The sequence below is a fragment of the Ischnura elegans genome (genome assembly GCF_921293095.1).
Source record: "Ischnura elegans chromosome 13 unlocalized genomic scaffold, ioIscEleg1.1 SUPER_13_unloc_1, whole genome shotgun sequence".
NCBI classification, from domain to species: domain Eukaryota; kingdom Metazoa; phylum Arthropoda; class Insecta; order Odonata; family Coenagrionidae; genus Ischnura; species Ischnura elegans.
Window position 1 is genome coordinate 12,236,186 of NW_025791657.1, and position 27,621 is coordinate 12,263,806.

General features: G+C 36.3%; 1 protein-coding gene and 1 long non-coding RNA gene across 2 annotated transcripts in view; both read left to right on the forward strand.

Annotated features, from left to right (window-relative positions):
• Positions 1–1,091: 1,091 nt before the first annotated feature.
• On the forward strand, positions 1,092–27,362 carry LOC124172523. The gene is made up of 3 exons (XR_006868179.1): positions 1,092–1,130; positions 1,249–1,386; positions 27,254–27,362. It is a non-coding gene; the product is annotated as an uncharacterized LOC124172523 (long non-coding RNA).
• LOC124172070 (gastrula zinc finger protein XlCGF57.1-like) overlaps positions 15,594–27,621 on the forward strand; it is a gene marked incomplete at its 3' end in the record, with an annotated part of 31,829 nt that continues 19,801 nt past the window's right edge. Inside the window, exon 1 of the mRNA XM_046551476.1 lies at positions 15,594–15,623. Coding sequence (XP_046407432.1) covers positions 15,594–15,623 — 30 coding nt within the window. The remainder of the gene's footprint in view (positions 15,624–27,621) is intronic.

Below are 27,621 nucleotides of genomic sequence, written 5' to 3' on the forward strand. Positions count from 1 at the left end.
TACATTCAGTACGTTGATGTTTGAAAATGAAAATACTTATGATTATTATGCTCAACGAAAGGACCAGCGACGCCAACAAGGAACAACAATCGCCTGAGAGACATTTCACGACTCAATAGAAAGGGCTGAGAATATTTTCAACAATTTATGACATAGTTGTAAATCTTACGAATACATCATGCACGACCGCAACGTTTACTTGTTAATACAAGAACATGCAATCAAGCCTCAGATTAGAATCGATGATATCTAGTTCCCATTTTATCCACAAACAGCACACCTATAGAACAGGCCAAACATCCGCGTTTCAAGACAAATTTCTTTCCATTTGAAAAAATAAAGGGACATTTAATATATATTCGCCAATTTTCTTTCAATTTTTGGTAGTATTATAATTTATGTTTAATTATTATTCTATGCTTAGGACAGAAACTGAATTTAAGGCCGACTTAAGCTTCCACACGATCACATTTCATTTACGATCTTTAAATATGAAAAAGGTTACAAAATATCTTGAACGCTGAATTTAAAGAGTTTTAAATATTTATGTTTAAAAAAATTCAAGTAGCTCAATTAGATATATCTCATCGTTGCAAATACATCATTTATCGAAGTAGGCCTATTGCGTACGTAACCCTCTAGTAGTCAGAAAGGCAATTAAAGTCTGGTATCTGAACTAAACGTTTCTACCTTGGTCTGTTATATCGTAGAACGTCAATAAACATGGAATTTGTTGAAGTATTTGCTGATTACTCTGCTGCGATGTGATATCTTTTTGAGGTCATATTTAAATGTGAGCTTAACACGCCCTTTATCTTAATAATTCCAATGTTTTTGCATTGGTGTACGCAATGGAAATGACCGTAATTTATTAGGAATTTAGTAATCACTGAGTGCTGTGTGGATGCTTTGCTTGAGAAGTGAACTGGTTTAGAGACTGAATTAGTTATAGCTGTGAAACCATGAGTGCTACCACTGGGAATTACTTAGAGTCTTTAGACAGGATTTCTAAGGACACCCCGTGCAGACTTTGCTTGAAGAAAAATGAATATTATTATAACATATTCACTTCAATTGTAGCAAGCCAGATAACTGTAGAGGATGCCTTATATGATTTAGTCGACTTAAAAGTAAGTGGCGGGTTACATGTTATCGATTTCCTCACCTCTTGTTTTATTCCGTTCTATGAGTACATATTTTCCTTGGTACGTCTGAAATCTCTTGCATATGTTTTCATTCCTTTCTTAGGTTGCTGTGGGAGATGGCCTGCCTGCCACTTTATGTCCATTGTGCTTGAAAAAGATCATCGAATTCTGCGATTTCAAAAATATTTGTCATGAATCGGACGCAGAACTGAGAAAATTTTCGTCCAGAAATTACTTCAGGGTGAGTGCTTATTATTTTTTTCATTGGATGCCTCGTGTAACTTCCACATGATGTTAAATCGTTCTCGCAAACAGATATTAACTTGTTCGTGATTATGTACCGTGTAGCCCAGTATTAGTAGTTTTAAGTTTATATCAACGAGAATGAAAAATGTAGCAAGATATTTGTATTTGTTGGTTGAACTGGTTATAACAGTTACTTTAAAAAGTAAATTGATTGTGTATTTGATGAAGCACTTGCTACGACGGGGTAAGTATAATGCTTTATGACTGTAGCAAACTGGTACGTGCAACGTTTGTTAAAAATCGCTTTGATTAGGCATCAAAAGTTAATGGGGTATTAAATTTGTTAATGAACAACATAAGATGGTACTAAAGGCCCTTGTGCATGATCGACTGAACAGTGAAAAGAGTCCAATGTCCCACATAGTGTTTCCGAATTAGTTAATCCTGACGAGGCATTAGTTAAGTCGCATCTGGTTACTCAATGGTGAAGGGTGAAGTCGTTTTTTTATTTTGGTATAACTAAGTGTTTACAATTCAATCATAGCCGAAAAAGTGAATCATTTGAGTTCATGAATACCCAACTCAAAATAGATATCAATGATCATGAAAATTTTGTGGAATATGTTTTCGATGTATTTCTTTTGCTTTTTACCTCCTGTTTGGTTTTAAATTCCAGCACTTACAGTTTAGATATGTGGTAAATCAAGTATCTGAGTTATTAATCTGGATGCAACTCATTATTTATTAATTCCATCTGTATAAATGGATATTTGCTATTGCACACACATCAGCCTCCTTGGCATAACAATCAGGTAATTAGCAACACAAACAAAACAGTTGCCAAGAGGCAAGTTACTAGAGACACTTAGCAACATAAATAAAATAGATGTACAACACTCCCACATCAAGTTCCAATTAAATTTACAATAACATTTCAATTTACACCCTTAAATCACAATTACATATTACATAACAATACAATTATGCATTACAAATTTAACCTATCTGGTGGTTTTATAAGTCTTTTTGGTCTACTTGTTGTTGTCATCTCTTCATTATTTTTACACCCAATATTTTTCTCAATCCTGCAATCCAAATCTTTACTTGGACCTTCATTACCCTTAACATCAACAGGTTTCAATAATATTCTACCACTTTCACTCTCAATTGGGTTCATCACTTTGTCATTAGTTTCACAATCAATTGGACTTGAATAAGGTTCAATTCTACCATAAAAAGGTTCCTTGTACAACTCATTTTTAGTGTTAATTTCTTCGAAGTCACTATTCATAACATGCCCTTGCTCCAAACCTGAATTGAACTCGCACGTTTTAATCATCTGATCAGCATGTCTACGCCATATTAAATCTTCATTTTCAAGTTTAACAATATAATTTCTGCAGCCCAACACTTCTTCCACCCTACATTTTTGCCATACTCTTCTGTTAGCATTCCGATAATCTCTAGCATAAACAATTTCTCCTACATCAAAGTATACCTCCCTACCACTTGGTTTCCGAGAAGGTTTGCAATCTAATGTAGTTTCTTTCAGATAATCAAATCTACTTCTAACTTTCCTATTGAACATCCTATAAGAAGGACTTTCATTGGTTATCCAGTGTGGAGTATTTCTATAGCTAAACAAAAATCTATTTATCAGTGTATTTAATGAGCAACCTTTGTGTTTATCATCACTTAACAGTTTACATAAAGAATATTTGAAAGTCTTAACAGCATTTTCAGCAGCACCATTGGTTGCTGAATGAAATGGAGCAGAAGTAACATGTTTAATTTTATTCACAGCACAAAAGTTTGCAAATTCTTGTGAAACAAATTGCCTCCCATTGTCACTCACTAGCAATTTTGGTATTCCAAACCTTGCAAATATGTCTCTCAATTTTTCAATAGTTGTTTCTGAATCTAGCTTTGCCATTTCATATACCTCAGGCCATTTTGAAAAGCTGTCTGTTACAATGAGATACTGCTTACCTTTAATTGGACCTAGGAAATCTGCATGAATTCGATCAAATACCTCTTTAGTTTCTGGCCAATTGATCACTTCACATTTCTTTGGGTTTATGCTATTTGACATACAAACATTACAACTTTTACAAAATTTTTCAATTTCATCATCTAAATTTGGCCACCAAAAATAACCTCTGGCTAAATTTTTCATCTTTGACATTCCCATATGAGTAGAATGCAGCTCAGTTAATAACTGAATTTTAAACTTCTCTGGAATGACTATTCTATAACCCCACATGATTGCTCCATTTTCAATACACAATTCATTTTTCCGTACAAAATAAGGCTTCAATTCCAATGAATCGCAATTATCTAACCATCCTGACTTAATGTAATACAAAACCTTACTAAGAACCTTGTCTTTTTTTTGTAGCAATTCTTATTTGATCATTATCAATAGGTACACAATTACTAACTAAGTTTATATAGTCATTCACAAAATTCTCAGTTTCATCCTTAATGTCATTTTCATCAACTGGTAGTCGAGAGAATGCATCTGCCAAATTACTGCTGCCTTTAATGTATTTTATTGTATAGTCATATTCAGACAGAAACAACGCCCACCTCTGCAACCGATTAGCTCCCATTTGTGGAATACCTTTATGTTCACCAAATAATGCTATCAAAGGCCTGTGATCTGTCTCCAAAATGAATTTTCTTCCCAACAAGTATTGAGAAAATTTTTTTATTGACCAATAAATTGCTAAGGCTTCTTTGTGAATTACAGAATAATTCATTTCAGCAGGTGATAGAACTCTTGACACAAAGCATATAGGTTTTTCCTCACCATTCTCAAAAATATGCACCAACACCCCAGCAATTCCCTTACTGCTGGCATCGCAAATCAATTTTACTGGTAAATCAGGATTATAATGCACTAATATCACATCTGATGACATAATTCTTTTAACTTGAATGAAAGCTCTCTCACAATCATCATTCCATTCATATTTTACTCCTTTTTGCAACAATTTATACAATGGACCTAATACTTTTGACATATTAGGAACAAATTTCCCATAGTGATTGCAGGTACCAACGAAAGATCTAACCTCAGTCACATTAGTAGGCCTGGCCGCCTTAACTATAGCTTTCACCTTGCAAGGATCCTTCCTAATTCCCGCAGCATCAATAATAGGACCTAAGTATGAAATTTCTGTTTCAAAAAATTCACATTTATCAAAATTCAATCGAAATCCAGCTCCTCTAAGCCTGGAAAAAACTAACCTCAAGTTATGTAAATGTTCTTCATCACTTTTACCAGTGACTATGACATCATCCAAGAAATTTTTTACGCCATCCAAACCCTGCAACACTTTTTCCAACTCTTTTTGAAAAATAGCACAAGCTGGCTTCACACCAAATGGCAATCTATTAGGAATATAAATACCTTTATGTGTACTCCATGCCAACAAAGGTTTTGTTTCTTCCCCTAGCTCTAATTGATTATAAGCATTTGACATATCAAGTTTTGAAAATTTCTTTCCACCTTGAACTGCTTGAAATATTTCCTCCACTCTGGGCATGACATGATTAACATCATCAAGATAACGATTAATTGTAACCTTGTAATCAGCACATAACCGAACATTAAAATTAGGTTTAAGAACTGGAACTAATGGTGTTCCCCATTCATTATTATCTACCTTGGTAATACAACCTTCAGAAACTAGCCTGTCAAGTTCCTTCTCAACCTTAGCTTTAAATGAAATAGGAACTTGCCGTGGCTTACAAAAAATTGGTTTTACACCCTCTTTTAAAGTCAATTGTATTTTTCTCAACTTGTAGCAACCTTAACTTTTCTCAAATAAATCCTTAAACTCTTTTATCAATTCATCTTTCTTCTCATTAAAATTTACATTGCAAATTTCAAAAACATTTACCTTGAATAAACGTATTTAATCCCTACCAAGTAATGGTCTGACACCCTTTTTAACCACAGTGAATGTACCTTTCCTTATCAAACCATTAAACGTAATTGAACTAACAAATTTACCTATGGGAATGATTTCTGAACCCACATAAGTTTGGAGTTTAACACCAGTTGGAAGCAATATAAATCTGGTAAATAAAGCTTTATAAATGTTTTCAGGAATTATAGAGATTCCAGAACCTGTATCAATTTCCATTTCAATAGGTGTACCTCCAATATCAACATGTACCAATATAGGATTAATATTCACATTAGTAACATTAAATAATTCAGTACTTTCATAGCTTGAAAATTCTTCACTATTTGAATATCCTGATGTTTGATTAGTATCAATGAAATTAGTTTCTTTACCATTATTCCTTTTACAAACCTTTGCCAAGTGACCGATTTTACCACACTTCTTACATTTATAAGCCTTATATTTACATTTTGTAAAATCATGATTAGCTTCGCCACAAGCATAACAAACTTTTGCAAAATTTACCTGTTGTTTTAAAGAATTATCACTTCTAACTTGCACTCCAGCTTCAATTTTCTCTTTAGAAACTACCCTAGCTGCTCTGCCTTCCGAAAGTTTGTTAACAAAAAATTCTGATTTTGCCTCTTTCATACAGCCTTCCTTCTTTATAGCAATGTCTACAATTTGCTGTAGTGTTTTAGTTTCTTCTTCCTCGCAAATTCTATCCAGAATAGGCCCAGGAAACAGTCCAGAGATGAATTTGTCTTTTAAAATATTATTCAGCTCATTTCCAAATTTACAGTCCATCGCCTGTTGTTTTAAACGCACAAACCACTCCACCACCGACTCAGGTGAATTTTGTTGCATCTTGTAAAACTCAATCCGTTTGCGATAAACTGATACAAACGGTGAAAACTGATTTCTCAATATTAAACATAACTGCTCATAAGTATTTGTTGTTGGAGATACTGGATCACATAGGTTACGTACCGTTCTGAAAGCCTCTTCACCAATAACAGTCAACAGCACTGCCACTTTACGCTCCTCCTCAATACCATTTGCTAAAAAAATACATTTCCAAGCGTTCATGGTACATATTCCAATCACCCTTTGTGTTGAATTCAGGCATAGTTCCGATATTCCCGAAAACTTTCACGCTACTTCCGACTGGATTACTCATCTTGGTTATGTTCAGGTATTAGAACTTCTCACAAAATATTCAAGTTTATCCTCGTCGCCAAATATGTGGTAAATCAAGTATCTGAGTTATTAATCTGGATGCAACTCATTATTTATTAATTCCATCTGTATATATGGATATTTACTATTGCACACACATCAGCCTCCTTGGCATAACAATCAGGTAATTAGCAACACAAACAAAACAGTTGCCAAGAGGCAAGTTACTAGAGACACTTAGCAACATAAATAAAATAGATATACAACAGATAATTTATAGAATCGTACTTGCCGACTTTTAGAAGTTTATTTGCCATTTTGAAGTTGAAATGCACGAAGATATATCCAATGAAATATTTTAACAAATCGATCTAAAATGTTTATAACAGGTTAAGAAAATTTATTGTACATACCTGGCTATTTAATGTGCTTGTTTGTTGCAATGTTACAATATTAAGCATATGCATTATTTTATATTTGTAACATATCTGATTGATTTGATAACAATATTATTTGCTATAATTATCTTTGTCAGCTGTTTATGAAATTTTTTATGTCTTTGCTCATATAAACCATTAATTCATACAATTCTTCAATAATAATATTTTGTGTACATGATTTTGGTGCTATCAAAAATCATGTACACAAAAGTGTGTTTTTTATTTAGTGACAGTTTGGTTTTTAGTTATTACACTGTAAAAATGGGTACATTTCTATAGGTATCCTAATTTTAAGAGATGTTTTTCGTTGTAAAATACTATTTTTTATGTATTGAGATGTTTTTCCCCTGTAAGAATTGTAATAATTGTGGCTGGGGATATTAAACACTGTATTGGTTTTTAAATCGGTAGGGGTTATTACAATACGGTTCATGGTTAAAGGTCTGTTTACTCCATGAATTTACCTGTGCTAGTTATTGTCTAAATAAATGAATCCAGAAATGTACACAAGAATGCATTGTGTAACGCACCCAACTTGTGTGAATGCATGAATAGAAAATTGAACCTGTCTGATTTGGTCCTTGCATTCATTATTCATGCATTCACACATTAAGTTGCATATGTTATTGTTTGGTGTAAACAGGCCTTAAAAGTATGAGGTGATGATTTTGATTCTCATGAGTAGAGTAGATTTGTATGTTTCAAAACAATTGAGGTCAATTATCCATTAAAGGAATCATTAATTACGATATCACCAGACGAACTTTCGCTGACCCCCTTCCCCCCCCTCCCCTCCAGCCCGCGAAAGATTTCCAACCTCCCCTCCTCATAAGAAATCTTCATCTGAAAATGATCTCATAGGAGCACAATATGAATTCCAAAGCCGTTGAATTACAAAGAGTCCCCACGGCTCGATAAGGCAATTATTACCTCCGGGTAAAAAAGTCAGCAAGACAGTGATACACACAGCATAATTACCCCCGCGATCTATTGAAGGTTGTCAATACTGATTTCGTTCTGTCCGCTTCCAAAAGGCATACTATTGTGTTTTTAGTCATCATAATCGACAATTTAACGTAGTTGGGGGTGAGAGTGAAATTATCCGGCTTTGAAGACGAGAATGGAAGAGTGGAACGAGCACCGGCATCCACCTCCCTCTCCCGCCTTTCCTTACCTCCGACCCACATCCCTCTTCCGAGACACGGACGGATGTCACATAGTCGGCTCAAGAAGGAAGAATTTTATGAGCGTCGAGCACTGTGCCTGTGACATACTAATGTTTAATCTGTTATATATGTAAGAATCAGCAATATGAATGGACGCATAACTGAGTAATGGTAAATTAATGTCCACTAATACCTTCCGTTGAGTGACAGCGTCGCGGTGTGAAATTACTAAGGATTGCAGCTTCTGTAACTTGGATATTAGGTACAATTCACGGAATATATTAACGTAGTTCCAATTACTAATGTTTATTCTGCTATATATGCAAAAATCAGCGATACCAATGGATGCATAACTAGTAATGGTAATTACAATCCACTCATACCTTCCGTAGAGTGACAGCGTCGCGGTGTGAAAATACTATGGATTGCAGTTCCTGTAACTTGGATCGATGCGACACCATTTTTTCATTTTAGCGTGGTGGTTTTACGAAGTAAAAAAATTCGAAACGGAAAGGTTGTAATATGATTTAATTAACAGAACATTACTGAGAACTCATGTTCTGGGGGGAGGTTAGTTCTTCCACATCTAAATAGATAAATGTTTGCTTTGAACGGTATAGCTGTTTTATCCTTCGAATGAATCAAATTTTCTAAGACTCATTCAGGGTATGGTATTTGGAGGAGGCGACCGACAGCTGAGGGAAGGGTAGGTAAGGAAGGGTGGAGAGAAACCCGACGTCGGCATTAGCTTGCTCTGAACGAAAGGCGCCAAGGGGACAAACGGCTTAACGTCCCATCCAACGGACGCTCAAAATGTCCTCCACACAACATTCAAGCAGGGATTGGACAGACTCTGAAAATTCTCTGCCGCTGCCGGGATTATGAACCCGGGCCCGCCGGGTAGGAAGCCTCTAGCCACCACAACAACCCGATCCCCAAGTTATTCAGGGTCCATTGTAATGGTACACTGGTATCCTTATTCAAAGATTTTTGATAATTATTGCAAAAAAATGTTCCTCCTTCAACGTAATACACGAATCAATGATTAATGTCATTTTCATTTCGATCGGAAAGGTCTGTCATGCATGTAAGATATTTTCTATTCATATGTTTTGATCATTGTATTTGTTTTTAATCCTACAATTAGATATTTCTAGGGTGTAATTAAGTCAAACCACATTTTTATTGTGTGATATATATATTTTTATTCTACTAAGTACATAAATTTTAAGTTTTCATTGTGTTATATACAAGTTTTCTTTGAAAAAAGCCCCGCAAATGTTTTTATTTAACCATTCTACCTATCCTACTTTTAAAATTAAATATTTTGGTAGTTTAATCCATCTTTTCTCATCCTTATGACTAATATACGCAGTTTGTTCTCCTCTTGCTCTCCCTACTCGTACCACAAAATAATTTTCACTTTCAGCCAACTCCCTTGATTTTAAGAATGTTCCCTTCCTCTGCAAATTCATGAGTCGACTCATCACCTCTTCTGAAAATATCCATAATAATGTAAAATAAGTCATAAAGTTTAATTTAAATATTCAAGTATGTTTTAACAACACATGAAATATTTTCAACTCACATTTGGATTATTCTAACCTTTATCGCTTCTTCTAAAACCAGCAGTATTTCGACTAGCCTGTGAGACTTCGTCGTTGATAAATACAAACTGTACGTCTTCAGCTATATTTTCAAAAATTATTTGACATAGACGAGCACCAGGAGATGATCCTCATCCGAATGATTGTATAATATTATCTTTACTTCGCCTCGATAACATTTCCTCCAACCTCTACACCATATTTCAAACTCATTCCTGATCGACTGGCATTTCGATCGTAATATCCCTTGTTGATCTCGAGAGAGAATCAATCTTCTCACAAGACTTCTCCCCCGTTTAGGAATAATGTTTGAATCTATTACACTATTGTCATATCCCGCTGAACAATCATATGTTGCTTTTGGAACCATTGCAAGTGGACGCATTTTTTTTTCAAAGATGTACATTTTAATATAGTTTTAAACATCAATTTCGAGACTTTTAAGTTGTCTTAATGTATTTATACTTAACTCTACAGAAGACGTAGGACGCAGGCAATGGAGTTTTACACAATGGTATATCGCTATTTTCCAACGGGAAATGTTACAGTAATATTCTCAGCATATGGATTTTCATTTTATTTGCCTTGATCCCAATGTAAAGATAAGGTTTTAATTTTAGGACAAGATATTCATTGTATGGGCTGCTTTGTTGCTCACTGTGACATTTTGCAAGTTTGTTTTATATTATAGTCATTGTTTTGAGCGACCTTTTTACTGGTGGATTATTCGGAATTGAATCCGGACTTAGCCCATGGTATGGATTCGATTCGAAGAATAAATTGTAATGACTTGCGTGATTTTCGATGACAGGAGTCACGAAGAATAGCTTATGTTAAGCTATTAGTAACAAAACTTGTTTATGGAGTTTTAAATTTTTACTCTAAAATGAATAGCAAGATAGCCTGGCATAGGGAATCAAAATCATGAAAGGAAAAACAATACAAACGGAGATTGGCTAATAAATACATCAATGAGGGTTTCTGAGTGGGAATTCCCTTAAGAGATACAGGTTGGATCTTTATTCACAACCTTTAAACAAAAGATATTAGCTTATTGAGGACGGATGGCGTATGTGAGGAGATGCATATCATATTGTTTGATGATAATGATGATCTATTGTAATAGATGGTCAATAAAATCATCAAACATTATACATACACGAAAACAGAAAAAGAAGCACCAATTTTCTTCCGAAAAGTGTGTATCTCGTGTGACATGCCATTAATAACGCTTGTTTGTACGCAAAAGTCCATTATAAGAACCAAATACTTCAGTGCTTCAATCACGACAACTTCCAATATGTGATTACAGCGTTCCACTTCATAGCCCTCAACGACGGGCCTCTTGAAGTCTCTACTGAACTCCAAAATGTCGGATGTGGAGATAATTATTTCATCCAAAATTCACAACTGAGATATGCATCAGTATTCGCTTCACAAAATTGCTGAAAACACACCCGTTTCACTCACCGCCAGGCTGAAGCACTAGTAAACAAACCGACCGATCACCTCTGTCTCATTTCTGAAATTGACCACCAGATGTCGACTACTTTGATTCCTATTGTCGATAGGAAAGTGTACCGTATCTTAAACCACAAACGGTATTGTATACTGCTTATCAATGGGATTTAGTCTCCATTACTCCTTTTTTTGTCTATGGCTACACATCGCAAATGTTCGTATGTGCTTAAATACATACGCGCTCAACGGGAAATTTTACTTTTTAAATGCAAATATATCATTTCGCTTCTATTTATGCAGGTTGTAATGATTATTTGGTGTGCATCTACTACATATTTACCCCGGTTTTCACTCTGTTTCTATCTTACGCATTAAAAGCCAGCTATTGGAACGGAAAGGGTCTTCGACGCTCACATGGTGATTGGTAAATAGTACAAAGTAATACATCATAATCACAAATTTGTGCTCCAGGAAATATTACGATATCGTGTTACTCACAACAAGCAGAAATAAGCACATTTGAGTCACGGTACCGCCAGGCTTATAAATATAAGCACAAATAGTAAATAATACCTTTTCTTTGTTTTTAACTTTTCTAATATTACAGCAAAACCGAGAAACCAAAGGCAAATACGCACTGAATGAATACTAGCAAATAGTTTGACTATCATCAATCTAAAAAGAATATTAATCAAATTATACAATGTAATGTGTGACTCCTCTCGCTAGACTTCAAACTGTACGGTAATGCCTACCTCATGATTTTATCAACCATTTTTTTTTCTTAATTAAAAAAAATTGCATTAGTTTCAATGACAGCGTATTAGCAATGACAGCGAAATTACGAATACAAAAAACCTGAAAATAAGAAAGAAAACGAGAGAAAAAGCTGAAAAAATTATGAAAGACAGTCCCGATTCCTCAACCTTTACTACCACAGTTCAAATCGATGACCACTTGCCCGCCTTGGTAACATAAAATTACTCAAAAAGTACGTATTATAAAAAGTAAGGGTGAAAACCGGTTCAAGTATGCAGTAAATGCATACGTAATAATCATAACATCCTGCATAAATAGAAGCGGAATGAAAAATTTGCAGTATAAAATAATTTATCCCTTTGAGTGCGAATATATATAAACTCACAAGCGGAATGTTAGTGGAGCACAGCAGAAAACTACGTAAGTAGTACAGGATACTAAATTTTCTTGAGAAGCAGAAGTGGTGCAACAATCTTTGTCCTAAAACTTTTGAAAGTGACTGTACGTGTAACTCTGATGTAAATATAAGTGAACATACGGATTTTTTCATGTAAAAATCCCCATCTCTGAGTTACTCTATCATTTTGATGACAACTGCTTACTATTTTTTATAGAACGAAACTTACTTGAAGAATTATCAGGAGCACAGTCTACCAAAGCGAGGCCTCTGGCTTGAAAATGCTGTTCCAACGAAATTTGTATGCTAATCCTAAAAGAAACGGAGAGAACTCCGAACTTCCTCGATTCAGAGAGCAAGAAAACAGCTATAACTATAGGAAATTTTTTTAATTTATTTCATAAGTTACTTCCGGAAACTAAAAACCATTAATAAGTAAAGGAATTTACGATGGTATGTCCAAAAATTAAAGTATCCACTATAATAGAGTATGTGCACCCGGGAGGAATACGATTGAAATGCAGTTTATTCGATAGTGTATCGTAAATATAATTACTTTCGATTAACAGCATTAATTGTTGCATAGTTTGTTTAATAATTAATATTTAACATGCATTGTTTTCGCAACGATATAGGGCAGACGAAAACGCTCATCTATTGACTCCTCGGTATGTGACGTCATTCTGTTCCATCTCATTAGCGTGCAAGGTGTTTATCGTGTTATGATCGTGTTTATGATACAATAAACTACGTGTGCATTAGAAAAAGTTAGTAGATCTGATCTGTGTAAAGGGAAATACGTTTAAGTGCTTTTCATGGAATTAGGTTTCGTGAAGGTTTCTTCAAATAATATCCCGGAGGTGGATGCTTCAATGATTGACCGTGCTGATTATGTTGGACTATACCTACATGCCTCGGAACGAAGTTTTAATGTTGAACTGGAGCTTTTTTGTAGTGTTGCCTCATTCATAATAAAGAGCAATCGATGGGAAACCTCATCAGCAATTGGGTCTAACATAAGTGAATTAAGTAAGATTGTTTACAGTAGGCAATTGGCCAAAAGTTTGTAAGCACGATTCGAAGGTTTACGGAAGTAAAAGTGCCGGTACGTAGATAACTATCGATATTTGTATTATTATCATTTCAAATACCAATCATAATTTAATTTATCTATTTAACTATTTTCTATTCTATTATTATTTAACTATTGACTCGCGAAAAATAATTTTTCATATTCTGTTATGGCCCGTGGTGACTGGATGAATATCCATAGTTCATTATTTAATTGCCGCTACTGAGCTGGGTTCTTCTTCTGGGCTATTTAAGGTTTGAAACGTAAGTACAAATAACTGAAGTTACATTTTGGTCCAGTTTAAGCAGTAATCTGATCTTAATTTCTTTAAAAAAACGCACTTTTTATCGACGTATTTGGTCTTTCGTAGAATTAATGTAGTCAAAGGCAGAGTTCTGATTATCTCAATGTTTCTACAAGTTATTTTCATTTCGTTAACAGAGATATGTCAGTCAGATACACATTTGCTTGGTTGAGGTTTATGAATAGCATTTGTGAGGTATATCTAAACATTTGTTATTGAAAACTTCGTCCGGATGAATGATGGAAATCTCTCGGGCTGGAAATCAAATTTTTGATAGTTAGATCAGACGATTACTTTTCATTCATTCGGTTTCAATATGCTTCTCGAAGCATTTGTTAGCATAATTTAAAATTTGATTCATTTTACATTTCTTCACAGCATAAGTTCATTGGTTTTCAGGGTACAAGTGTCTTGTTATAACTATCCATTAAGCGAGGAATCCCTGAGTGCGGTGCATTTCCAAAAAGTAGTCCCGACTTGTTATACGTAATAATGAGCTTATTTCACATCCGATTTGGAAAATATTAGCATCACTGATTTTGGAAATAAATTAAAAACATTTTGAATACCCAAACTATCACATTTTATCAAAAATTAATTTTCCGTTTTTAGTTAGTAGAACGGGGACTGTTACTAAGTTAGTTACTAATTAGTGACTTAGTTTTCACGAATTAAGTCGTACTATTTTCAAGGATCATCACTGTTTAAGTGTCTCTTAATTTCAATGTCACTATAAATCTGCAAACGAACGCAAATGCGAGAACCGAGGAGTAAGAAATACGATTAGGTAGTTCAAGGTAGAAAAGTTGATAGTCTTGTCGTCAGCGTAACCCAGAAATAAATGAATTAAAAGATGTAGATGATGGCATGTCAACACTTTTAAGCTAGTTCATAAGCCATTCCATGACTTCTTTCAAAACTCAGTATACGCTGGAGAGGGACTCACCCTAAAGAACAAGGTATGCCTGAGAACACATCGAACAAAATGACGTCACAGCCTTGAGAATATGGCCGACTGGTTTTTCAGCGCATCATTAATTTTGAAAATTTTAATAATTAATATCTCACTTAAAAAGTACTTCTCTATTCTCAGACTCGGAATTTAGCCTAATTGGGGTGTACATTTTTTTTAAGATCACTTCCCAAAAATGTGCACATACTCTATTGCAGTGATTACTGTCTCTATCAAAAATTTAAACATTTCATCTTAAGAAGTTTCATTTCAATGAAATGATTCGTTTTAAGACAAAAAAATTGTTCACCGTGCCTCAGTTGATAATGTCAGTACATTTCGATTATCAGCCAGAACAAAATTAACGTTTTTTTTCACCATGATGATACACTTTAGGCCACTATTTCCACGAACCCAATGTGTTTACGGCTTCTTCAAGCGTTAATCTCGCGGCATTCATGAGGTTCACACGTCACACGGCGTCAGCCAATAGAAATACGTTTCGCGTCGTGGGCGTGGCCAAAGCTCCTAGCGGACTTTTGATGCTACTGATCTCGGTTAAAAATCGAATTTGAGTTCTGAAATTTTGCGATTGTGATTTTCATTCATATATTTTTGGTTTAAAATAACGAAATTCAATTTCTAATTTTAAGTGTTGCCTCCTATTGTTCCGTATCTTCAGCCACAAACGGTATTATTTACTTTATGTGGAAGGGCAGTGAGGCAGTATAGTAAGTAATGAATCTCAGTCCAAGGATCCTAAACATCTTCGTCGTAGCGGTGCCAGTGAAAAATGTTTTCCTACCTCCTCCTCCTACTCCAACTAACGCGGGTACTCACGCAGCAAACAGTCGTATCCTCTCGGAGGGAAGAGGGGGAATAGGAAGATGCTAGAAAGGAAGGTGGGTGGTGGTGTATGAATTCCTAACGAATGAATGCTTCTCAATCATGGGTGTGAAAGGATTGTTGGGGGAGGAGGTAAGTAGGTACGTGGTGTGTATAGTCGGAGAGAATATCAGAAACTAGTGGACATCAGTGTACGGGAGATTGAAAGTACGAAGTCTGTTGATGAAAGATGGGATGATATTGAAACGGGAATAGCCAATGCGGTGGAGAAGCCAATTTCCTACGTTGTCAGCAGAGGGATAAAGAAGCCTTGGGTTACGGAGACAATGGTAAAAGAAATGGTGGAAAGAAGGAAGTGGAATGACGTGGAAACAGAACAGGGCTAAAGAATGCATAGGGAACTAAATAATCGATTACGACGTGAAACTAAGAGGGCTGCCCTTCCACATAAAGTATACAATACCGTTTGTGGTTTAAGATACGGTACACTTTCCTATCGACAATAGGAATCAAAGTAGTCGACATCTGGTGGTCAATTTCAGAAATGAGACAGAGGTGATCGGTCGGTTTGTTTACTAGTGCTTCAGCCTGGCGGTGAGTGAAACGGGTGTGTTTTCAGCAATTTTGTGAAGCGAATACTGATGCATATCTCAGTTGTGAATTTTGGATGAAATAATTATCTCCACATCCGACATTTTGGAGTTCAGTAGAGACTTCAAGAGGCCCGTCGTTGAGGGCTATGAAGTGGAACGCTGTAATCACATATTGGAAGTTGTCGTGATTGAAGCACTGAAGTATTTGGTTCTTATAATGGACTTTTGCGTACAAACAAGCGTTATTAATGGCATGTCACACGAGATACACACTTTTCGGAAGAAAATTGGTGCTTCTTTTTCTGTTTTCGTGTATGTATAATGTTTGATGATTTTATTGACCATCTACATCTACATCTACATCTACAAATTACCCTGCGAGCCACCTCTAGGGTGTTTGGCAGGGGGTGATCAATCACCAGCATGCAGCATGCATTTGGACTCCCACATGCACACCACACCGTCCAAGAAACGTCCCGTATAATAACAAACTATACTACTATATGCTGTTAGAAATAGAATATAGAATAGAAATTCAGAAACATGCAGTAAGTTTTACATAGGTTAGTAGGCTACACTACAAGTCATGCAATCTATTTACGCGTTCTATTGCTGCCGTTATAATCTCTTATTGATCGTGGAAAAAATGACATTCGGAATCTGTCTGTTCTGCAATCTATCTCTCTTATTTTATTTATATGATCTGATCTTCCGTAGTACGTTGGCGTCCGCAAGATATGGTTAACTTCGTCAGAAAAGACACTGCTCTTGAATTTATCTAAAAGGTTTAGTCTATTTTTCAATCTACGGTCCGACAGAGATTCCCATCCGAGTTTATGTAAGAGGTCAGTTACACTAACAAGACTATCGTAACGACCTTTCACATACCTGGCAGCTCTTCTTTGCACGCGTTCTAACTCGGTTATTAAGCCTTTTTCATGAGGGTCCCAAACACTGGCAGCGTATTCCAAATGTGGTCTAACGAGGGAAAAGTAGCTAATTTCTCTCACTTTGTCGTCGCACTTTCCTAATATTCTTTTAACAAAACCCATTTTACGATTAGCTTGACCGGTTATTTCTCGAATATGTTTATTCCACGATAGATCATTATTGAGTCTAACCCCTAGATATTTCACAGATTCAACTGCCTTTAACTGCGTGCCCCGAATGACATAGTTACGCTGTAGGGAGTTATTCTTCTTCCAGAAATTCATTACGACGCATTTTTCCAAATTTAATTCTAACTGCCAAGCATCGCATCAAGCTTGGATAGCAGCAAGGTCATTCGTTAGTTCATCTATATCTTTGCTGGAACGAATTTCTCTGTAAACTACAGCGTCGTCTGCAAATAATCGTAACTTACTCTGCACTACTTCGCCAATGTCGTTTATATAAAGAAGGAATAGGAGTGGGCCAATGACACTACCCTGAGGAACGCCAGAAGTCACTCTAACCTCATTGGAGACTGCACCGTCTAATACTACTCTTTGGACGCGGTCGCTCAAAAATTCTCTAATCCAGGAAATGACATCTTCGTCTAGACCATAAGATTTCAGTTTTATTATTACCTTTCCGTGGGATACTTTATCAAATGCCTTTTTGAAATCAAGAAAAATCGCGTCTACTGGAATGTTGTCTTCCCCGGAGACTAAAATATCGTGGGCGAAAAGCGCTAACTGAGTTTCGCACGATCTGCTTTTCCTGAATCCATGTTGAAATCCCATTAATAAGTTTTGCGCGTCTAGGTGTTTCATTACCGAGCTGACTACGATGTGTTCAAGGACTTTGCAAGAGATGGACGTTAAGGATATCGGCCTGTAATTAGATGGCTGTTCCTTGTCTCCACTTTTAAATATTGGCGTTACATTAGCGATTTTCCAGTCATTAGGTACTTCGTGTTGCTTGATGGATTTACTGAATATTAACTGCAAGTAGGGGGCAATTTCTGAGGCTAGTTCTTTATATACGCGAGGAGGGATTTCGTCTGGACCAGGTGATTTATTTGGACTAAGCGATTTCAATATATTTTCTATTCCGAGCGTACTAATGTCAATAGCTGGCATCTTATGTAGACAGGGATTGTCATCGGTCTCGGGTGAGTTTTCGGAAGGCTCCGTGAACACGCTCTTAAAGTAGGAATTTAATAAATTGGCTTTATCGTAACTGCTTGTCAACACATCTCCATTGTCGTTTCTCAGCGAACATACGGTAGATCGTTTACCTTGAACTTCCCTAACATATGACCAAAATGCTTTTGGGTTATCCTGTAACTGCTCTACTAGTGTTTTTCTTTTAAAATTCGTGAACGCATTCCTGAACGCTTCCTTCGTGGCGGCTTTAGTCATCCTATATTTTTTAATTATTAGCTCGCGTTCATTAGCGGATATATCCGTGCTGACTTTTTTCATTTTAGCATGACACGCTCTCTGTCGCCTCAATGATTTTCTCACTTCCGCGTCGTACCATCTCGGTTCGCTGCCTTCTTTTACTATTTTACTAGGGATGTAGCTATTTATTCCCGAAGTTACGAGCGAAAGAAAAGCTTTCCAAGTATTCTCTACATTTAACTTTAATACTGATTCTTGAAACTCGGGGAAAGCATTTTTCATATGACTCTTAAACCCATCAAAATTAGCTCTTTTAAAAATGAAAACTTTACGCTCTTTTTTAAAGTTTACAGCGGTATTTAGAGAAAACTTTGCAGTTACTACCCTATGGTCACTTATTCCTTCGACAGTGCCAACGTTTATTACCTGATATGGTATATTTGTCGCTAATAAATCAAGAATATTTTCTCCTCTGTTTGGTGCGGATGCTATTTGAAACAATGAATTAGATGTGAAAGTGTGTAATAAAGCCTCGCAGATCACTTTATCCCTCCCACCAGGAATGAAGCTATAAGTCTCCCAATCTATAGAAGGTACGTTGAAATCTCCACCCACAATCAAGTTTCTTTCAGGATACTTGGATGCTACGCTGTTTATTTGATTTTGAAAATCCAGCATTGACGTTATATCTGAGTTAGGTGGTCTGTAATACGAACATAATAAAATAGTTTTGAATTTTGGACATTTAATTAAACACCACACAGATTCAACGCTGGTCTCAGTTACGGTTATCGCTTGGCTGACGATTGAATTCTTTACAGCTATAAAAACTCCGCCCCCAACTCGATTAATTCTATCTTTCCGATAAACAGTGAACGATCTTGGGAAGATCTCATTGTCTGAATCATCATCTGTTAGCCAACTTTCTGTTCCAAAAATGACGTTACACTTCGTATTACAATAGATCATCATTATCATCAAACAATATGATATGCATCTCCTCACATACGCCATCCGTCCTCAATAAGCTAATATCTTTTGTTTAAAGGTTGTGAATAAAGATCCAACCTGTATCTCTTAAGGGAATTCCCACTCAGAAACCCTCATTGATGTATTTATTAGCCAATCTCCGTTTGTATTGTTTTTCCTTTCATGATTTTGATTCCCTATGCCAGGCTATCTTGCTATTCATTTTAGAGTAAAAATTTAAAACTCCATAAACAAGTTTTGTTACTAATAGCTTAACATAAGCTATTCTTCGTGACTCCTGTCATCGAAAATCACGCAAGTCATTACAATTTATTCTTCGAATCGAATCCATACCATGGGCTAAGTCCGGATTCAATTCCGAATAATCCACCAGTAAAAAGGTCGCTCAAAACAATGACTATAATATAAAACAAACTTGCAAAATGTCACAGTGAGCAACAAAGCAGCCCATACAATGAATATCTTGTCTTAAAATTAAAACCTTATCTTTACATTGGGATCAAGGCAAATAAAATGAAAATCCATATGCTGAGAATATTACTGTAACATTTCCCGTTGGAAAATAGCGATATACCATTGTGTAAAACTCCATTGCCTGCGTCCTACGTCTTCTGTAGAGTTAAGTATAAATACATTAAGACAACTTAAAAGTCTCGAAATTGATGTTTAAAACTATATTAAAATGTACATCTTTGAAAAAAAATGCGTCCACTTGCAATGGTTCCAAAAGCAACATATGATTGTTCAGCGGGATATGACAATAGTGTAATAGATTCAAACATTATTCCTAAACGGGGGAGAAGTCTTGTGAGAAGATTGATTCTCTCTCGAGATCAACAAGGGATATTACGATCGAAATGCCAGTCGATCAGGAATGAGTTTGAAATATGGTGTAGAGGTTGGAGGAAATGTTATCGAGGCGAAGTAAAGATAATATTATACAATCATTCGGATGAGGATCATCTCCTGGTGCTCGTCTATGTCAAATAATTTTTGAAAATATAGCTGAAGACGTACAGTTTGTATTTATCAACGACGAAGTCTCACAGGCTAGTCGAAATACTGCTGGTTTTAGAAGAAGCGATAAAGGTTAGAATAATCCAAATGTGAGTTGAAAATATTTCATGTGTTGTTAAAACATACTTGAATATTTAAATTAAACTTTATGACTTATTTTACATTATTATGGATATTTTCAGAAGAGGTGATGAGTCGACTCATGAATTTGCAGAGGAAGGGAACATTCTTAAAATCAAGGGAGTTGGCTGAAAGTGAAAATTATTTTGTGGTACGAGTAGGGAGAGCAAGAGGAGAACAAACTGCGTATATTAGTCATAAGGATGAGAAAAGATGGATTAAACTACCAAAATATTTAATTTTAAAAGTAGGATAGGTAGAATGGTTAAATAAAAACATTTGCGGGGCTTTTTTCAAAGAAAACTTGTATATAACACAATGAAAACTTAAAATTTATGTACTTAGTAGAATAAAAATATATATATCACACAATAAAAATGTGGTTTGACTTAATTACACCCTAGAAATATCTAATTGTAGGATTAAAAACAAATACAATGATCAAAACATATGAATAGAAAATATCTTACATGCATGACAGACCTTTCCGATCGAAATGAAAATGACATTAATCATTGATTCGTGTATTACGTTGAAGGAGGAACATTTTTTTGCAATAATTATCAAAAATCTTTGAATAAGGATACCAGTGTACCATTACAATGGACCCTGAATAACTTGGGGATCGGGTTGTTGTGGTGGCTAGAGGCTTCCTACCCGGCGGGCCCGGGTTCATAATCCCGGCAGCGGCAGAGAATTTTCAGAGTCTGTCCAATCCCTGCTTGAATGTTGTGTGGAGGACATTTTGAGCGTCCGTTGGATGGGACGTTAAGCCGTTTGTCCCCTTGGCGCCTTTCGTTCAGAGCAAGCTAATGCCGACGTCGGGTTTCTCTCCACCCTTCCTTACCTACCCTTCCCTCAGCTGTCGGTCGCCTCCTCCAAATACCATACCCTGAATGAGTCTTAGAAAATTTGATTCATTCGAAGGATAAAACAGCTATACCGTTCAAAGCAAACATTTATCTATTTAGATGTGGAAGAACTAACCTCCCCCCAGAACATGAGTTCTCAGTAATGTTCTGTTAATTAAATCATATTACAACCTTTCCGTTTCGAATTTTTTTACTTCGTAAAACCACCACGCTAAAATGAAAAAATGGTGTCGCATCGATCCAAGTTACAGGAACTGCAATCCATAGTATTTTCACACCGCGACGCTGTCACTCTACGGAAGGTATGAGTGGATTGTAATTACCATTACTAGTTATGCATCCATTGGTATCGCTGATTTTTGCATATATAGCAGAATAAACATTAGTAATTGGAACTACGTTAATATATTCCGTGAATTGTACCTAATATCCAAGTTACAGAAGCTGCAATCCTTAGTAATTTCACACCGCGACGCTGTCACTCAACGGAAGGTATTAGTGGACATTAATTTACCATTACTCAGTTATGCGTCCATTCATATTGCTGATTCTTACATATATAACAGATTAAACATTAGTATGTCACAGGCACAGTGCTCGACGCTCATAAAATTCTTCCTTCTTGAGCCGACTATGTGACATCCGTCCGTGTCTCGGAAGAGGGATGTGGGTCGGAGGTAAGGAAAGGCGGGAGAGGGAGGTGGATGCCGGTGCTCGTTCCACTCTTCCATTCTCGTCTTCAAAGCCGGATAATTTCACTCTCACCCCCAACTACGTTAAATTGTCGATTATGATGACTAAAAACACAATAGAATGCCTTTTGGAAGCGGACAGAACGAAATCAGTATTGACAACCTTCAATAGATCGCGGGGGTAATTATGCTGTGTGTATCACTGTCTTGCTGACTTTTTTACCCGGAGGTAATAATTGCCTTATCGAGCCGTGGGGACTCTTTGTAATTCAACGGCTTTGGAATTCATATTGTGCTCCTATGAGATCATTTTCAGATGAAGATTTCTTATGAGGAGGGGAGGTTGGAAATCTTTCGCGGGCTGGAGGGGAGGGGGGGGAAGGGGGTCAGCGAAAGTTCGTCTGGTGATATCGTAATTAATGATTCCTTTAATGGATAATTGACCTCAATTGTTTTGAAACATACAAATCTACTCTACTCTCATGATATTTTTTTTTGGTCAACTTTTTTGAAAATGATTATTATTTGTACAGATATTTGTTTTGCAAATATCGTCATGGCATAGGGAATTGGATGTATTTCATTTTATAAATCTATTTTGTTTAATGAATTTGAAGTGCATGGAAAAATTGTTGGAGTAGAGATTGGAATGAACTACTTGAATGGGAAGGTCTTCTTTTCTTGTATATTTTTGGGATATCTTGCATTTTAATTTTAATGGCTGTCTTTCCAAAATCACCACCAGGTTATAACACACACAATAAAAACTTTAGAAAGCAGTTTTTCTGAGGCCATAATATCATACTCTGTTGTGTATGAGTGTGTTACTTTGCTTTGTGCAATATTTCTTCAGCAGACGCTTGCTCGTTGACATGTATTTTTGCATTGCACGTTTCGGTGTCTCTTCTTGAAAGATGCAACCCATTAAGCACTGGCTTAGAATTCAAGTCCTGGAGATATGTGCTGAAATCACCCTGAAATTGCCTATTCTTGTAAAGTCATCTGCATCATCACCAGTTCATTCCTGTTCCTGGCTTCCACAAAGCGATCGTATACCCATCTGTCGATCATTTCAAGATTGTCAATTTTCATTCTCCCTGTTCTTATATCTCTCTCCCACATGGAACCTGGGCAACTACTTAAAGACAGTATGTTTATAATCTTTGGCTCTGAAAATAAGTTCCCTTCACTTTGGTGCCAGCACCACAGGTTAGCCAGTCCTGCTTGGATGAAACTTGGCGACATCAGTGTAAATATAGGGCTTATTCTCAAGAAGCAGTCAAGTAAAAAAATGTAAAACATCTGAAATCCACTAATCTGATGAAGATGGGACAGATTACAAAAATGAAGGTGGCAGACTGGAAAAAATTTACTCTCTCCAAGTCTCGAACCCTGGTCTTTCAAAATGAAAGTGCAGTACGCTACCCCTAGGCCAAACTGGCATTGAAACAATGATCCAAATTATTTAATGACATTCAATGTGATAATTTTTTAATTTTAAATGCGTATTTCCTTCAAACCCGGGCGTATATGGACAAAACCCTTCAATAGTATTCATATCTAATTGCCTACTTTCAAATAAAAAAGGTTTCATCTTCTTTCCTGACATCACTTGCACAAAGTCTCCATGAGACTGTAAGAGATACTTCATGGTGATATCAGGTTGCCTCAGGGGATCCCATTTTTTTTTAATCAATTATCTATGCTTTTATTAAACAGCCATAGTCGACATTAACATAAAATAATTTTTACAAATCTACTTTTCTCAAAATTGTAATCTGCATTGGTATTTCCTATTTTTGTCAACGGCTTTTAATGGTTAACTTCAGTTTTATACAGTTACTAGAAGTGATTTAACTTCAATAGAGCAAAGTGTATTTGAGTAATGTAAAGGAACTCTTACTTGCTTCATTTCATCAGAGAATCTAAGAAAACCTGATGTTGTGTTCTTATAAGGATACGTTAGTAGCAATTTTTTAAATGAATTAAACGCTCTCATGAGTAGGTAGATCTGTGTATGAAATTAAGAACTGGTTCATGGTCTCTATCCAAATCATTATGGTTTTTGGTAGTTTCATTTTTAATGGAAGGAGTTATTGTTGTTTATAATCAATTTCCTTTGCTTTGAAAAGTTTTTTTATAATGGAATTTACCCTTGATCAATGTCATGTTGTCAGGTTTTTAAGTTTAACAATGTCATTACAATTTTTTTCAAAATTTGAGTTTTTTAATATTTCTTTACTGTGACCATCGCTTGAGATGCGTGAATATCGCAAAAGCGATATGGATGTAATGTGTGCAAATAATTGCGAGATAGATGCGGTGACTGGACTTTAATGATATTTATGCACAAATTTGCCTTTTAGACAGCAAAATTCATACAATATGTGCCAAGCGCAGTTTGAATGCTCTGCCGACACTCGACGCTTAAAACATGTGAGCCACTTGCCAGCCATGCTAATCTATTTTCATGTAAGAAAATCCTAGCTTCACAAAACTGCTTATCCTCTGTCAGAAATATCACATGCCACATGGAGTAAGCCTATGGTAATGGGAGACTATTCTATTTAGAAGCTTAATGTCTTCATGTTGTACCCCATATTTTCTTCAGTATGACATGTTTAGATATATAAAGAGGTCATCAACAAAATAAATACATTCCTCTTCAGTTTCTGAGACACCACTGTGTAAAATTATTAGTTAGTGATTTCATCCTTATAAACGCAACTTCTCTGACTATTATTGCAGATGAAAATTCAGCAATAAAAAATTTAGTTTTTTTTGTTCATTTAACAATGATAATTGTTACCCTTAATCTCTATTTTAAGTACAAGCTTGTAACTTAAAGAAAAGGAAGCTAGGATACTTTGCACGAACATGATATTCCAGGGGTAACATGAATTTTCTGTGAATGGGGCGATTTGAAGGCCTACTCCAGGCTCCAAGGATTTTGTGATAAAGCCATAATATGAACTGAATTTCAACAAGCTTTAGCTTTAGCTCCATCTGGCAAGGCCACCAGGTCCCACACTTTGTTACACTTAAAGGACTGCATTTCCTGATGCAGTGCCCTTTTCCAATATGACCTATCCTGGCCAGCCAAGGCCTGATCAACTGAAATAGGGTCCCTGCCACTTTCAGAAGTACTCGAAGCTAAAAATGAAGGTACTAAGTCAGGGTAAAGTTTAGGGGTCCTATTTAGTAAAGGGTATTTTCTCTACCTCTCAATACTGGATTCCCTGACTTCAATATATTCACAATTTTCAATACCAAGGACATAGTTGTTGGAGTCTACTTCCCCATCCAAAACACAACCTTGACTTTCTGTCTTTGGTCCTTCCATTCTACTCTCATTAAACCCAATTTACTTAACATTATTGAAAGGCAAACTAGATTCATTACTAGGAAAAAATGCTAAAAAATGGTACTCTGCATCATTCTTTCCCTTATTGGGTACACTTTCATCCCTTACATTAGACCTCGCATCATTTTCTAACAAAACATGTCTAGCCTTAACCTTTTCCCTACCGTACACGTATATATACGTGTGGACGTTTCCTGACCCGGGAGACCACGGACGTATATATACGTGTGAGAGCTTCCCGGTCAAGAAAACGAAACCCGTATATATACGTTTTCTAGCTCTCCCCCTTTCAGGACGGTCGTGGGTTTGGGTCGCCTTTGTCTCGGGACCCAACGCTTCGGGGTTTAGGATTAACCCTCCGAATCCGGGAGCAGGTACCCGGACCCTTCGTCTTTTATAACCCCTCTCAGCGGTAAGGGACAGCGGTCATACAATTGTTTATAGAGTCAATTTTCGAAATAAATATTTGTTCATTTCTCAAGAAATATAAACTAAGAATTGAATTGTTTGTCTTTTGAGCCACGTTTAGAATTTTTAAACGAAATTCTACGACAAATATTAACTTATATCTCGAGTTATGTATAAACATCAACATGGAAATTGTTGCTGCGTTAAATGCTTTGATAATGGCCTTAGAACTTCGTTTAAAATTTGACAATGCTCAGATAAAAATGAGGAATTATATTCTATGTCTGTAATTTACGTGCAAGCAACAATTATTCATTTGCTAAATACATATAAGCAATACATAAGTTGACCGCGAACCAATGCCGCAGGTATGGTCGTAAACCCGGAAAGGAGGGAGCACAACTACTCTCGGAGTCCGAGATAATGCGGAGTCCCACCGTGGAGGGGTCGAAAAAGGTTCAGCGAGACCCTTCTTAACGAATGCCCTCCAAAAATGCTCCGTACCACGAGAAAGAAGAGTCTCTTGGGGCTCGGTACAGCAGTCAAGCTAAGACGAAAACTCCGCGGTCTCGAAAGGGTTAATGACTCTGGAGGGATTATTTGGAGCAATTTGTCTATAAGCTTTTCTTATTTCACAATACCCAACAAAATTAACCTTTACCCCCTAGCATCCCACTTACTTCTTTTCTGATCAGGAACATGATCATATGCAGGACACCAAAAAACCCTTAAATGCTTCAATTATGACATTTTTCCTCCCCACAACTCTTGTGGAGTCTTACCTTGAATAGCTCTATGTGGTACACCGTTTTTAATGTAGACTGCAGTGTTACAGGTCTCCACCCAATAACCCTTTGGTAAGCCTTAATCAAACAATGTGCATCTAGTCATTACACATATTGTGCGATTAGCACGTTCTGCCATACCATTCTGTTCAGGGGTATATGGGGTGCTTGTCTGATGCTCTATTCCATGTACCCTTAAAAATAATCAAACTTTTCATTAGGTTATTCAAGACCATTGCCTGATCTTACAACCTTAATCCTTTTATCAGTCCTGTTCTCAACCCAAGCTTTAAATTCATTGAATCTATCAAATGTTTCACTTTTGGATTTCAAAAAAATAGCAAAATGGCTTCCTGGAATAATCATCAAGCACAAACATGAATTTTGCCCCAGCAGCTGAGACATCACTTATTCGACCACAGAGACCCATATTTACCAGACCGAAAACTTGATTAACAGGCATGCTGACACCAATCCATTTTTATATGAAAGCATAGACAGTATGTTGAACATCCTTTTTCATATTACTTTAGAGCATCCCATGTATGTATTTGTAAGGAGATAAGTGTTTTTTCACTGTTACTTTTTCTGCAGTGTTTTGAAGGAGAAGGGGGAGCTGATGACAATTCGGGGCCTTCTGTGGAGACTAAGGGCTTCACTCATAATGTGATTGAAAACAATTCACAGCTCACATGCTCAGCCCAAACCACTGAAATATTCCTTCCTGTGCCAGACTGCTTGGTACTGCCCAGGGACAATGAGTTGGTAAGTTATGTTCTCGTACACAGTGAAACCTGATTTGAACCACCTTCATTTGTACAAATTTCTCGGATGCTATAAGAAAGAGGGTGTGTCTGTCATACATATAAGTATATTTATGGGAAGTCACTGACAGTTATGCAACCGTCAGTTGAGGGCTTTTTCAGTTTGAAGCAGAAAGCAAAACCACACTAATATTTTTC